This window comes from Carassius carassius, chromosome 17 (genome assembly GCF_963082965.1).
Source record: "Carassius carassius chromosome 17, fCarCar2.1, whole genome shotgun sequence".
Lineage (NCBI taxonomy): Eukaryota > Metazoa > Chordata > Actinopteri > Cypriniformes > Cyprinidae > Carassius > Carassius carassius.
Window position 1 is genome coordinate 14,205,578 of NC_081771.1, and position 14,049 is coordinate 14,219,626.

The following is a 14,049-nucleotide window of genomic DNA, read 5'->3' on the forward strand; positions in this document are numbered from 1 at the left end:
ATGAGGGCGACAAGCAGATCTCTTTCATTTGCTGGCAAGAGATGTGCAGGGGATAATTGAATGGACCGTCCTTGGTGAGAAAAAGAAAGTACACTTGTTATCTTGTGAACTCTCAACATATAAAATAGGAATCTAGTGAATGTCAGCATGAAAGATGGAATTAACAAGAGATCTTTTTATTGTTCTGGAAGGTCATTAGGCTGCCAATTGGGTAATTATGGAAATGCTCTGAATGTTTTCTGCCTTCCGTTATAGGATCTGAGACCCTTCAGCTCATCTCGTGGGAAAGTTCAGCCATAACTGCAAGTGTACAAGCAAAATCAAATTAGCCAAAGATATTTCATTAGTATTTATAGCCGGAGGCATTTGTTGAAGAGAGAAGTTGTGAGACTCAAATGGAAGAATTATTAGCTAATGACAAGGGCCATATAGCCCACCTAAGACATACACTTGAGTAGACTTAATGAATTGAAGCCATTGATTGCATCGACTCTGAACGTTTATTCGTGTTGGAAACATCATAATACAACTCATTTCAATCATTTACCATGATACAATTCATAATGTCATCAAAATCTGTATATTGGAGCAACATCAGGAGGACATTCGTTTTAAAGAAATCTATAAAAACTGAACATGAATACATTTAAATATTAATAAATTATTTTAAAAAATTCTCAAATGGAAAAGATAAGCTTGACTGAAAATAAAAGTAAAGCCAAACTGATGGAAAAGTGATAACCTGCAGTGATGAGTCCATAGCACTTTTTATTTTTCTTTGAAATGAATGAGCTACTAACACTCAAGTAGAAATAACAGAAATTTAGGCCGCTAACAATAGAACCAGATATGTTTATACTGGCCTCGAGGTAAACTATTTTTACACTGTGCCGAATTTATGATCTGAGAATTTGATTATTTTTACTACAGGTAGAAAAGGGAATAGTAAATGACTACAGCGATCACATGCAACATCAGTACAGCCAATTATAGCGAATTACCCACACGAGATTATAGAGGAGCTCCCCATAGTTATTAATATGTGTCTTGGAAGAGTCCCGTATGACCCCACACTCAATAACTCAACCGCAGATTCTGACTGAATAACAAGCATTAAGGTAATTAGCTCTAAAGCTGGGGAAAGTGACAACAAATAAATTATAATAATTATTTTAGCAAAGATCACAGTTGTTTACCTAGCCTGTAGTGCAGACACAATCTATTTATTAAATACCCCCCATACAAGGGCTAGCTTTTTTATGTTTTTTTTAAAGAAAATGCCTAATGAAAAGTTAAGTCAGCTGACTTAAAACCACTCCAAATGTTATGTTAATAGGGCTTATATTTATACAACATAAAATATAACATAATCGATCCGATGACAACTGGTAATACTTAAGTCGTAAATTAAACGTTTATGTTCCTCTCAGTGAGAGCAGAATAGGCTTATCAAAAGAAAGTATACAACTAGACGTAAAAAAAGAGGGATGCTGGATGAACTTGCGTTACGCAGGAAGTTCATACTAGTAAGTTTAGACAAAACTCAAATAACGCTCTCTCGTCGTGCTAATGTGCTACTTTAGTCTTCATCTAAATAACAATGAAACGTACAAACCGAGTAACATCACACATGCTTAACTACTCGTATTGACATGTTAATCTGGCTGAAGGCGTCATTTTTGCACCCATCCTCGACATCATGAACCAAATACAACCAAATCAAACATAGAGCGATATTAAAAGACAATTTTGTAAAATGAACTAAAAATCTATACTATACGTTCATAAGAGTTAAGCAAAAAAATTTTTTAAATCGGAATGCATGCTTGACTATTATATGCTTTATACCAATCTAAAATGACAAACATGCAGAAATGTAAGGTAATGGAGTTTTTATTAGCAGAGATTGACCGTACTGATAATAGACAACAGTCTTTTAAACAATTAACACCATTTATTTTGAGAAAATTAGTTAGGATTTTGTGGTAGTTAGCCTACTTATGTGCAGCCAGTTTAATTCTACTTCCAGCTAGGAAAGAGAGGGGAGAAAAAAAACAATCTTAAGGACAATAAAATAAACATTATTCATTACACGATACATTTAAATTCATTAAGACATTTGATGGAACTCTGTATTTTGTGTGGAACAACATTTGTTCAGGAAATGTATTTAAATGAGGAAATTAAACATTTTACAGCACAAATAATTCATCCAACAGCTCTGGGTAAAATACAAACAGAGTGTGAATATAAAATAACAATAAGTCCATGTTTATTTTCAAAAGCATAGCCCTGATTGTTTTGGCACCCTGCTTTTTTTTTATTCAGGGATGATAGCTTAAATCTCAGTTATTTGTTCATCGTTCATGTGTCGAACAGTGTTTTGATACCGGTGTCATTTATTATTTTGTAGTATACCTACGGAACTATGTTATGTTCAGCTGAATTTGCGGAGCAGAACACTGATTTTCCGGTTTGGCCGTAATGGTATGGAGCCTGCAGGATGATACTACGAAAGGAGACTGTTAAAAATGAGCTGGATCATATTGTTTGACAGAAAGGTGCAGGTTGATAGAGTGGATTCTTCAAGAGGGTGAAAATGGTGAATTCAGAGAGAAAAACGGAGATCCTGCCTTCTGGTGGGTATAGCCTTGGGGAATCACGGTGTCGACCGTAGAAAATCTAATTAAGGATTGCATTTAAATGAAAAGTCATTTTTTAACCAAAGTATGACGTGGACACTTCCCTTTCTAGATGAGAGGAAGAGTTTTCCAGCAAATGGCTCCTTTTTATTAAATCTGACATGCTGATAATGCGGAGTTGATGTAAAATAATTGGCACAATAACCGTAATTAAAAGCGCACTAACAAAGCCATTAATTTATTACAGTTATACAAGCTTGCCCCAACTGTGCTTACATAATAAAATGAATCGTTTTTACAAGACCAGTTTTGCAAAAGATGAGATGCTTGCAAAAAACGAAGTAGGGCGACAGAATCTTATTTAGTTTATTATTATTACTCTTATAAAAATATACATTACACATGTTAATAACCGAACAGTGTAGTTTGCCGTGTATACAAGCAGCATGTTAAATCAAACACCCACACTATCAATTCAGATAAAGTAGCCTACGACTCAAGTACTGATAATGGACATTTTACAAAAATAAATAAATAAATAAATGTAAACGATTTAAACCAATATCGACAATAATGATCAATTATATATATTTATTTAATAAGATCTTGCAATGTTCTATTCATGAATGTATTAAGTAGCCTATCTATTTTATGTAAGCCCGTGCAGCATTATTATACCCTTTAAATGCGAAGCATCCTCCTAGTTCAAGTTCAGTTTTCATCTGGGTTCGTCCTTTCCTCTGCAGATCCCCTCTCCCCTGAATGGACACATTTCCCATTACGCCCTTTAATTTTCCCCCTCTATCTCTTTTATTTCAGCGATTTAATTAGGCATAAATTCGATCCTGCTTTGCTATTTGTGAGCTATTTGTTTCTGACCTTGCTGGGTAATCACATTCAGCCACTGTATCCACACCGTCACCTGCTATGCCTGCGTCTCCTAATAGGTTCATGCTGGAAAGAGTTAGCTTATTATTCTAAAAGGTTTTGTCGGGTTAAGCCGTGCATGTGTGCTTAAATGTACATTTCATTAACAAACTGCGAAGGTATAAAGCCGGATTTATGGAGCTTCAAAAGATCACAGAGAGGACGAATTTGATCTCCTTTTGGGCGATATCTTTCAGTGCGCACTGACTCGAGATATATGGTCTTTTACATTTTAAGCCGCTGACAAAATCCTTCATTACTCTGCAACATGCAGCGCTAGAACGCACGCGAACAACCGCCTGGATGCATGCTTTTATATTTAGAATTAAACAACAGCATAGACACAATTAGGCTACAATCTAAAGCAATAAATTAGCAAATGTTTGGAGTTTGTAGAACTGACTCCTAAAATTATTGAAGTTGCATGTGCTCTTTAATATATCCAACGAAGAAGAAGAAAAAACAAAGAAGAAGAATGAATAACAGAACTGTAGTGACACAACTACATGGCAATACAACAGTGACACCTATTGGCAAATTACTATATTACAACACTCCCACTTAATTTTACAATAGGACTAAGCCATTTCTTAGTAAATTATATTAACCAAAAAAAAAAAATTATGCCATGTTATACTGGTTTACACCGTAACATATTTAACACTAAACACATTCTAGCCCTTTTAAGATCAGACTAAACAGAATTAAATGAAACAAAGTCCAATCTCACTCCTAAGATACTCAAACTTCTGCCTCACCAATGGCTTGGTCAAGATGTCAGCCTTCATGTCATCTGTGGGACAATATTGCAGTTGTATTTGTCCATTCTGCACACATTCACGAATGTAATGGTAGCGAATGTCAATGTGCTTGGTTCTTGAATGATCAACTGGATTCTTTGCGATTGCAATGGCTCCTTGGTTGTCCTCCAGGATAACCACAGGAGTAGCATCCATTCCAAGATCACTCAGTAGTCGTCTAAGCCAGGTACATTCCTGAGCTGCTTGACTAAGTGCAACATACTCAGCCTCCGCTGTTGAAAGAGCAACAGTTGACTGTTTCTTGCTGAGCCAACTCACCGCTCCTCCACCCAGTAAGAACACATTTCCGGTTGTAGAGCGACGATCGTCCTGGTCTCCTGCCCAGTCAGCATCTGAGAAACCGACCAAAGTTCCAGACTCTGACCGCTCATACTTGAGAGCGAGATTCAGTGTACCCTTCAAGTACCGTAAAACTCTCTTCACTGCAGTCAGATGTGAAACATTTGGATTTGCATTGAACTTTGACACAACGCTCACAGCTTGTGCTATGTCCGGCCGTGTGGCCATCGCAGCATACAGTAGACTACCAACCATAGACTGGTAAGTACTTGGGTTCACAGGCTTGCTGACACCATCGTCCCTTTTTAGCTTTACATTTGCATCAGCTGGAGTTGCAACAGGGTTTGCATCATGCATACCATACTTCTGAAGAACGGCTTCAATGTAATGCTTCTGATGAAGAAACACACAGTTTTTGTCTTTGTCTTGGATGACAGAGATTCCCAAGATGTAGGACAGTTCTCTCATGTCCTTCATCTTGTAGCGCTTCTTAAGAGCAAGTTTCAGCTCTTCCATGCTTTCCATCGACTCTGTGATCAGAATTAGATCATCAACATACACAGCTAATATCTCCAGCTCCTGTCGAGATCTCACGAACACACATGGGTCTGATGTACTCTGTTTGAATCCAATGTTCTTCATGAACTCTGTGAAAGTTTTGCTCCAGCAGCGAGGGGACTGCTTCAGTCCATATATTGACTTCTTCAGCTTGCACACCAAACTTTCTTCTCCTGGTCTGATGTATCCCTCTGGTTGCTCCATATAGATTTCCTCATCCAGGTGTCCATTTAGAAATGCGGTTACCACATCCATCTGATGCACATGCATGTTATTCTGGATTGCAAAGAACAGCAACGTACGTATTGAGCTAAAACGTACCACGGGTGAAAAAGTTTCATCGTAGTCAGCACCATACTTCTGTGAGTAACCCTTAGCCACAAGTCTGCACTTGTATCTCTCCACTCGTCCGTCACTATGATGCTTGACTTTAAACACCCATCTTGATCCTATGGCTTTCCGATCCTTTGGTAGTTTCACTAAAACCCATGTCTTATTTTCCAGCAGTGATTCATATTCCAAGTCAGCAGCCTCCTGCCATTCCTTTGCATTTGGACTCATCATTGCCTCTTTCAGTGTGCTTGGTTCTGCAACACAACAAACAGTAGCATAATGATCAACAGTCACCAGGTCGGCAAACTCATCATAGCCATATCTCTTAGGTGGTTTTCTGATTCTGCCACCTTCTCTAGCAGTTTCATCGACAGTAGCATCGACTGGGGTTCTTTCGTCAGTTTTCATGATAACTTCATTCTCCGAACAAGAAATATCCACTTCTTGTTTCAAGTCAAAGTCTGACTCGTTGAAGATCACATCCCGACGAATTAGAATCCTTCTTTTTTCTTCGTCAAACAAGCGATAGCCCTTGGCATTGTTGGCATATCCCACGAAACGAAGCTTCACAGCCTTTTTGTCCAGTTTTCTTCTTTCAATGTCTGGGACATTTGCATAAGCTACGCAACCAAACACTTTCATGTGACTCACATTTGGCTGTTTGTCGCACCATTTCTGGTAGGGCGTCACTTGTTTCAGAACAGATGTGGGGAGTCTGTTCTGTATGTAAGCTGCGGTCGCTACAGCCTCTGCCCAGTAAGACTTTGTTAATTTAGCGTGAGAGAGCATGGTTCTCGCTGCTTCAATTAATGTCCTATTTTTTCTTTCTGCAACACCATTTTGCTGAGGTGTGTGAGGTACAGTTGTCTCATGGTGGATACCTTGAGCCTTCAAGTATTCTTGAAATTCTTTGGATGTGTATTCCCCACCATTATCCGTTCTGAGTCTTGCTATTTTCTGTCCGCACTCATTGGATAATATTTTCTCAAATTCCTTGAATTTGCAAAGAACTTCACTCTTCTGTTTCATAAAGTACACCTTGCAACATCTAGAATAGTCATCAATAAAAGTCACAAAGTACTTTGATCCACCTATAGATTCAGTCTGCATGGGGCCGCAGACGTCACTATGAACCAACTGTAGTTTACGTTTGGAACGGATTTCTCCCACTGGCTTATGTGGCTTTCTAGACAGCTTGCCTTCCACACATGCTTCACAGAATGGAACTTCTTTCTCTGCAGGATAGTCCACTCCATTCACCAGTTTTTTAAGTTCCTTCAACTTAGTGGTGTGACCCAGTCGTTGATGCCACAAGCTGGTTGCTACTAATGCACTTGATGCACAGTGACAGGTGGGCGACCTTCCCTCAACATCCAGCTGATACATTCCATCAGATCTTTGTGTTCCCATTCCTCTGAGATTTCCATTTTTATCACGGATGTAACAGCGAGACTTCTTGAACTGCACCGTATTTCCTTTTTTTACAGCAGCTCCCACTGAGAAGAGATTCCCGGATAACTTGGGAACATACAGCACATCAAACATTGTGACATTTTTTACATCACTGATTTTTAATGCCATTCTCAGTTTAACATTACCAAATCCTAGAGCATCAACCACTCTGCCATCACCAAGTTTCACAGACTGTGTTTTTGGAAATTTCTGGTAATCTTGAAGAATTTCTTCATGACACGTCATGTGCTTTGAAGCTCCAGAGTCGATCAACCACTCTACCTGTTGTGTCATCTTATCCTGATTTGCCTCTCTGGCGACGAAGGCACTCTCAGACGAGTCTTCATCATGTTCACATGTTACATTTTTGGCTTTGTGAGTTTTAGTCTGTTTTTTCTTACTTGGACAGTCACGCTTGATATGTCCTTCTTTCCCACACTTGTAACATCTCCACGAGCCGGATCTGTCAGCTCTCACTGCCTTGGAGTTAGCCTGCATATCACTACGAACTAGTGTTGACATTGCTGATGCGCCTCCAGAAGCAGCACCACTGGACATAGCACCGCCATAGTTACCATCAGCAGACACTCGTTTTTGTTCTTCATTTATTAATGCTTGCTGAACAAACTGCAGTGTTAAACTGTCCAACTTAGTTTCCAGTGCAGTAACAATTGTAGCATAGCTTGCTGGCAAGCTACCCAGCAGTGTTACAATCTGGTCCTCCTCTTCAATCACCGCACCTATTGCCCCTAGCTGGTCAGTTAGCTCCTTCATTCGTTTCAAGTGTTCAGTTATGTTTTCTCCTTCCTTCATTTCACATCTGAAGTATTTTTTCTTCAGAAACAGCTTGTTTGCAAGAGTGTCTCTCTCAAAATGTCCTTTTAGCGTGTCCCACGCTTCCTTAGGGGTCTTACAGCTTGTTATCAGGTACAACTGAGACGTACTCACATTCAGCACCAACACAGAAAATGCTTTTTCTTTCCGTTTTTCAAATTCTGCTCTTGCCTGTGCATTTGCTCCTTCTGCCACGTTGTCAGTCTCCATCACCATGCCCCATAGTCCTTTAGCTTTCATCAAATGTTCCATTTGAAATTTCCACGTTGCCCAGTTCTCTGGCCCACTCAGCTTTTCAATAAACAGTTTATCCTCCATTGTGAGTTCCACAACACTGTCTATTTCACAAAAAAGAAATAGTGTAAAACTACCTTTTTTTTTTTTTTTGCTTTAGCGAAGATCTGGGCCCATAACCTATTGAAGTTGCATGTGCTCTTTAATATATCCAACGAAGAAGAAGAAAAAACAAAGAAGAAGAATGAATAACAGAACTGTAGTGACACAACTACATGGCAATACAACAGTGACACCTATTGGCAAATTACTATATTACAACAAAAATATCCCTCAAAATATTTACCAACTAAAGTAACTAAGAAGTGTAGTGTAGAAATTATTACGCGAATGCGTAATGAGCGGAAAAACTATTCAAAAGCAAATATTTGCTTTAGGCAGCGTTGAATGTGCATCGGCTTGATCCTCGAAGTAGCCCGCGTTGATAACGGGACATCACACAGCCACTGTCTGCTTGCCTGAGCTCTCCAATGCTATTAATAACGACATGATTCAATTAATCTCATTCATTCGCCATGCGAAAACACCTTCAAAGATGTAGCACAAGCAAGCGTTCCTGGGAGAATTGTAAGGAGGCTAAATGTAAAGGTCGTGGCCTATTTGCAGATTTAATGTCATGCAACAAAAACAAGTGTACTGAAAATATAATACAACCCTTATTTAATAAACCTCCTAAATATACTGTATACCAAAAAACAGTAGCCTATATAATTATTTTATATCAACTAATAATAAAATAACATATTATTATTATTATGGACAATAATTTAACAATAACTATTTGGTTTTAGTATTGGGCTAGAAACAAATTTGGCTATTTTTGAAATAAATATGAAATAGCGATTCCCTGAAGAAATGCGGAGTTTAATAATTTTCTTTCGCAAGTTTTCTTTTACGAAATTGATATAGCCATTTTGTAAACTAATATAATGGTGGTGAGAATAATTGAATCGAGCGTAAATTACATCAGCCTTTATTTTCATTACAGCTGGGCAGATATTCCTTATTACTTGTGGCTAAATAAGAGATTAAATTAAACACGCGAACATTTGTTTTGTGTGCGCGCATCGGCAAAAACGGCACAATCACATCAGTGTTTAATCTCTGAAATATTAGGCATCCAAGTACAAACCACGAATAAAACGGTATGGTATTAAACCTTGCAGTTCCCATGAAGCACACCGAGAAGCGTTTTCTCACACGATCCAGGAAATGTTAAGGGTTTACATATTCCCTCTCCGCTTTCTTTTTCTTGGGAATATCCCACATGCGTCGCTCACCTGTGCGCGTGTGAATGGCTTCTATGCATTGACCCGCGCGCTCATTTCCTATTTAATTCATATGTTAACAAGAGCAATGATGAGGGTCGTTAGCACCTCTGCAAAGATCTTTATAGAGATTTCCATTGTTTTTGTACTTATTTCACACGTAACAAAATCAGCGCTGCTATGTCTACAGAAACACTCAAGTGTAGGCCAAGTGTTTTTTTTTTTGTGTTTTTTTTTTCAAACTACCTACTGAAATCTACTAAAGAAATATATATTATAAGGGTACAGTAAAACTCCTCGCTTAATCATGCAGTATTCGAGCACACAATATAAATGACAAGATATTCAATTAACTTAGCTGTAGAAGTTTTCGTTCAGCAGCTTTCAATATAATTGGCATAAGAAAAGTTAAGTTTGCGTTTAGCGCGGGCGAGTGAATGCACTTCAGCTCTGGAGATGATTTCAATCACGCAGACCGATTTTCTCCCCTCCGCCACCGCTAAATGGTCTATGACGGACGAACAGAGGCGATGTTACTGTTGTTCCCTTTGTTGACAAATCCATGAAACAACTTCAGCTCAGCGGTATAACAGCACGACCTCTGACGTCGGCGGGTCACGTGACGCGGCTGATAGTATATCTTTAAGTGAAAAGTAATCTATCAGACAGTCCTTAAAGCCTGCTTTTCAAAGCACGTGTCATCTTGACTCCTCGGTCCAAAACCACGCTTAAGTTTCGAGGAAATACAGCGGGAAGGAGACAAGGTGTAAAGAAGCCTTTGGACTGGAGAAATATTTTCTAAAGTTGAAGTTTTCCTGGCAGGCCGGGACTGACCTGCATTTATAGCCACCGGTCGTCATCTGATCTGGCCGCTGCTCTTACCTTTGGTTGCTCCAGAAGTAAAGTGAGCGGTGATGACCCTGTCTGGAGGCACCAGTGCCAGCAACATGTCCGGTCAGACCGTGCTCACAGCTGACGATGTGGATATCGACGTGGTCGGGGAGGGCGACGAGGGGATGGAGCGGGACAGTGACTGCGAGAGTCAGTGCATGCAGGACCGGGGAGATGAGGTGGAGGAGATCGAGGTGAAGGAGCGCAGCGACAGTCCGTGCGAGAGCGCCGGCGAAGGAGAGTCCAAGGGGGATGCTCAGGAGAGCTCCACCGGTCCCATGCAAAGTAAGCCCAAGAACAGCCTGGTGAAGCCGCCCTACTCCTACATCGCCCTCATCACCATGGCCATCCTCCAGAGCCCGCAGAAGAAGTTGACTCTCAGCGGAATCTGCGAGTTCATCAGCAACCGCTTCCCTTACTACCGAGAGAAGTTCCCGGCCTGGCAAAACTCCATTCGCCATAACTTGTCCCTCAACGACTGCTTCGTCAAGATCCCACGGGAACCGGGCAACCCGGGCAAAGGCAACTACTGGACCCTCGACCCCCAGTCGGAAGATATGTTCGACAACGGCAGCTTTCTGAGGAGGAGGAAACGCTTCAAGAGACACCAGCCGGACATTCTCAGGGACCAGACCGCCCTCATGATGCAGAGTTTTGGGGCGTACAGTATTGGGAATCCCTACGGACGCCACTACGGAATTCACCCAGCCGCTTACTCGCACCCTGCAGCCGCTCTGCAGTACCCGTACATTCCCCCGGTGGGTCCGATGCTCCCTCCGGCTGTGCCTCTCTTGTCGTCCGCAGAACTGAACAGAAAAGCATTTAACTCTCAACTAAGTCCAAGCCTCCAGTTACAACTGAACAGCCTGAGCACTGCGTCGATCATCAAATCCGAGCCGTCCAGTCGACCATCGTTCAGCATAGAAAATATTATCGGGGTCTCCAGCAGCTCCACGAGCGCACAGACTTTCCTGCGGCCGCCCGTGACGGTGCAGTCCGCTTTACTGAGCGCACAGTCTCTGTCCTTATCCCGGGCATCAGCTGCCATCGCGCCCATTCTCAGCGTCCCGTCAAATATCATCTCCGGACAATTTTTACCGACAGCGTCCACAGCAGCGGTATCTAAATGGCCTTCTCAATGATAATCAAACTATTTTTTTAGACATATATATTTTAAAGACGATACAGCACGAACTATAGGCAGCACTGGACAATTCGTCCGCCCCAATGTAGCAATGTAAAGACTTTTTAAGGGAAAAAAAATCATAATCAAAAAGGAATGCTTTCAGTACAGGTAATGTTTGTAAATATTTGTACAAATAAATTAATTTTCATGTTTTTCTTTCCCATTTCATTTCGTTGTTTAAACTTATAGCTGAGTGAGCCTTTTTTCCCATTCTGAAAGACGTGGTTTCAAGAACAATGTTTTTTTCTTTGTTTTCCAATATGAAATATAAACTGTTCTTATTGAAAGACTGAAGAAGTATGTTTATAAAATTTAAATATATGTATTCTATGTAGCTATATTGTGTTGTAAATCAACTGCATTTGTTAATAAATATGAAAACAATCCAATGCATCTCAGGCACCAGTGACTTTATTAAATCATTATGATTTCTAAAGTTACAGGAATGTAACCGATACATAATAATATTATATAAATATAAATATTAATAATATTGTGTTTAAGTATATGCCATTAAATGTAGCATTTTAATTTTCATCAAACAAATATTTTCAGTTATGAGTGTTATAGGCACTGAAAACAAACGATACCCCTTTATTAGCCTATAATTTTAAATTTGCGATTGAGTCATTTTGGAATGGTGTAGGCTATTTCAGCGGTCCTTTTTAAAATGAATAACAGGATATTTTAATTCAAAATGTTATTTTCAAAAAATAGGCCTACATATATATATATATATCTATCTATCTTACAACTCTAGGCAAAAATTTTAACGGCATCTGTTTCAGGCTGAAAACAACCACCACAAACGGTTTTGGCCAGCCGTCCTTAAACTTTGCATTAAAGAAAACCTTCTATACAGAAATAATAAACCAACAATTACTACGATAAGATTATTAATTATAAATTAAACTAAGATTACTTAATCCCACCCTTTCGACAATGTAGGTTACAAAAATATCAACATTCTTTCCAAATAAAAAGGTCAATAGCCGTCGAGAAGCTGCAGTATCCATTTACAAGTGAACATGAAGTGCGACCTAAAAATGTTTGGGAAGTTGTTCTTATTAAAGCAACACTCTTTCACAGTTGTGTCTAGCTAATCAGTTCTACTCAAACAGCAAATGGTAGATGGTGTGTGGCGCACAAGAGTTAGGGCTATATTTAAGTGATACCCATGGGAAAAGAAAAGGAGCCGCTTCTTGAATTCACTTTCAGGCTAAAGACGCTGCTGAGACTCACCTTCTGAAAGCCAATAACAGGGCCTTCCACAACTGTCTCCGTATTCCTTAAAACGGGATAAATAGTTGGAAGCACAGTGTTCTGGTGCCTTTCTGTCAGTGGACTTCGACAGCATATTAAGTAATTTATTGCTGCATTTTGCTGTTATAAATAAAGCCTTATTAAAATTAGCCCAAATTAGGTCGTTGCTGGTGTGTTTTTCTCTCAATGGTTATGATATGGCTACTAACAGATTTCTAGCCCAATCGCGCTCATACTATTTAAAAAAAGGTATGCAAAAGCTATCCCTGCTTCAGATTGATCTATAATGTATTTATCACGTTTTCATCGAATATTTTGGCATTTAAAAAATGATATAAGCTATGCATGTTGGCTTAATAAAATATTTTAAAAGCACAGCCTCCGTCACCGAGAAGATGATTAAGAAAATAAATCAAACTAAACAAAACTAAAACATATGATCGCCTCATTTTATAGCTTACTACTGCACATCATGATGATGATGTCTTAAGTGTAGGCTATCACTAGATGGCGTTTACAGGAATAAATCATATAAATGAAACGACTGCTTTTGCTAATAGGTGCAAAATTTCGATGCATCTACAGTAACCGCGGTCCAATCTCTAAAATAAACGTGTTTCTTTGCATCTGTCGCGACGATAATGAATGCGCACGTGGAGCTGTTAGATGCTATTTGTTTTGGACTAGAGATACTGTGAAATTGTTTAGATTCAACGGGTTTTAATGAGGGATCTATTTCTAGGGCGGCTGGTGGGAAAGAGCTGACTCTTTAACGAGTGCAAGGTTATAACACATCCTGCTTTTTGCCTGGTCGCGAGCCTCGGATAGGCCCATTTACTATACAAAAAAAGAGAAAAAAATATATAATAATGATAATAAAATAATAATGAATAAAAGAGAGGCTACGCTAAACAGGTTTAATAATAAAACTTCAATGATCATTTAACTGTTAATAAGAACAGTTTCAGCAACAGTATCTTGAGAATTTTGCTTGGCTGCATGTTTATCCATTTACGCGTAACATTTAACAGAGATAAACGTTTAACAACAACTGTTTTGAGAACTTTCTATTTTTATTGGCGTGTGAAATACAAAGGAAAACCCCTTGCTGAGCATTTTGAAAGTGACAAGTGGTCGGAAGCATTTTGGGGTAAAGTAAACAACGCTTTGACCTTTGTGGATCCACCTGCTCTCCGCGCTACACACAGGTGTAGAGTCTCCGACTTCCCAGCACCATCCAATGCTTTACTATCTATGCCATGTCCATTCTTCTATATCCAATGTTACATTCAAGAGTGTTT

At 39.4% G+C, this 14,049-nt stretch overlaps 1 protein-coding gene across 1 annotated transcript; it reads left to right on the forward strand.

Moving 5' to 3' along the window:
• The first annotated feature begins 10,091 nt into the window (after positions 1 to 10,091).
• LOC132161161 (forkhead box protein D3-like) lies at positions 10,092 to 11,878 on the forward strand. The gene has a single exon (XM_059571004.1). It carries the CDS (start codon positions 10,323 to 10,325, stop codon positions 11,439 to 11,441), a length of 1,119 nt encoding a protein of 372 aa, XP_059426987.1. The 5' UTR covers positions 10,092 to 10,322; the 3' UTR covers positions 11,442 to 11,878.
• Positions 11,879 to 14,049: the final 2,171 nt, after the last annotated feature.

Coding starts and splice junctions, on each gene's coding strand:
- LOC132161161 (XM_059571004.1), top strand. CDS start 10,323: ATGACCCTGTCTGGAGGCACCAGTGCCAGCAACATGTCCGGTCAGACC.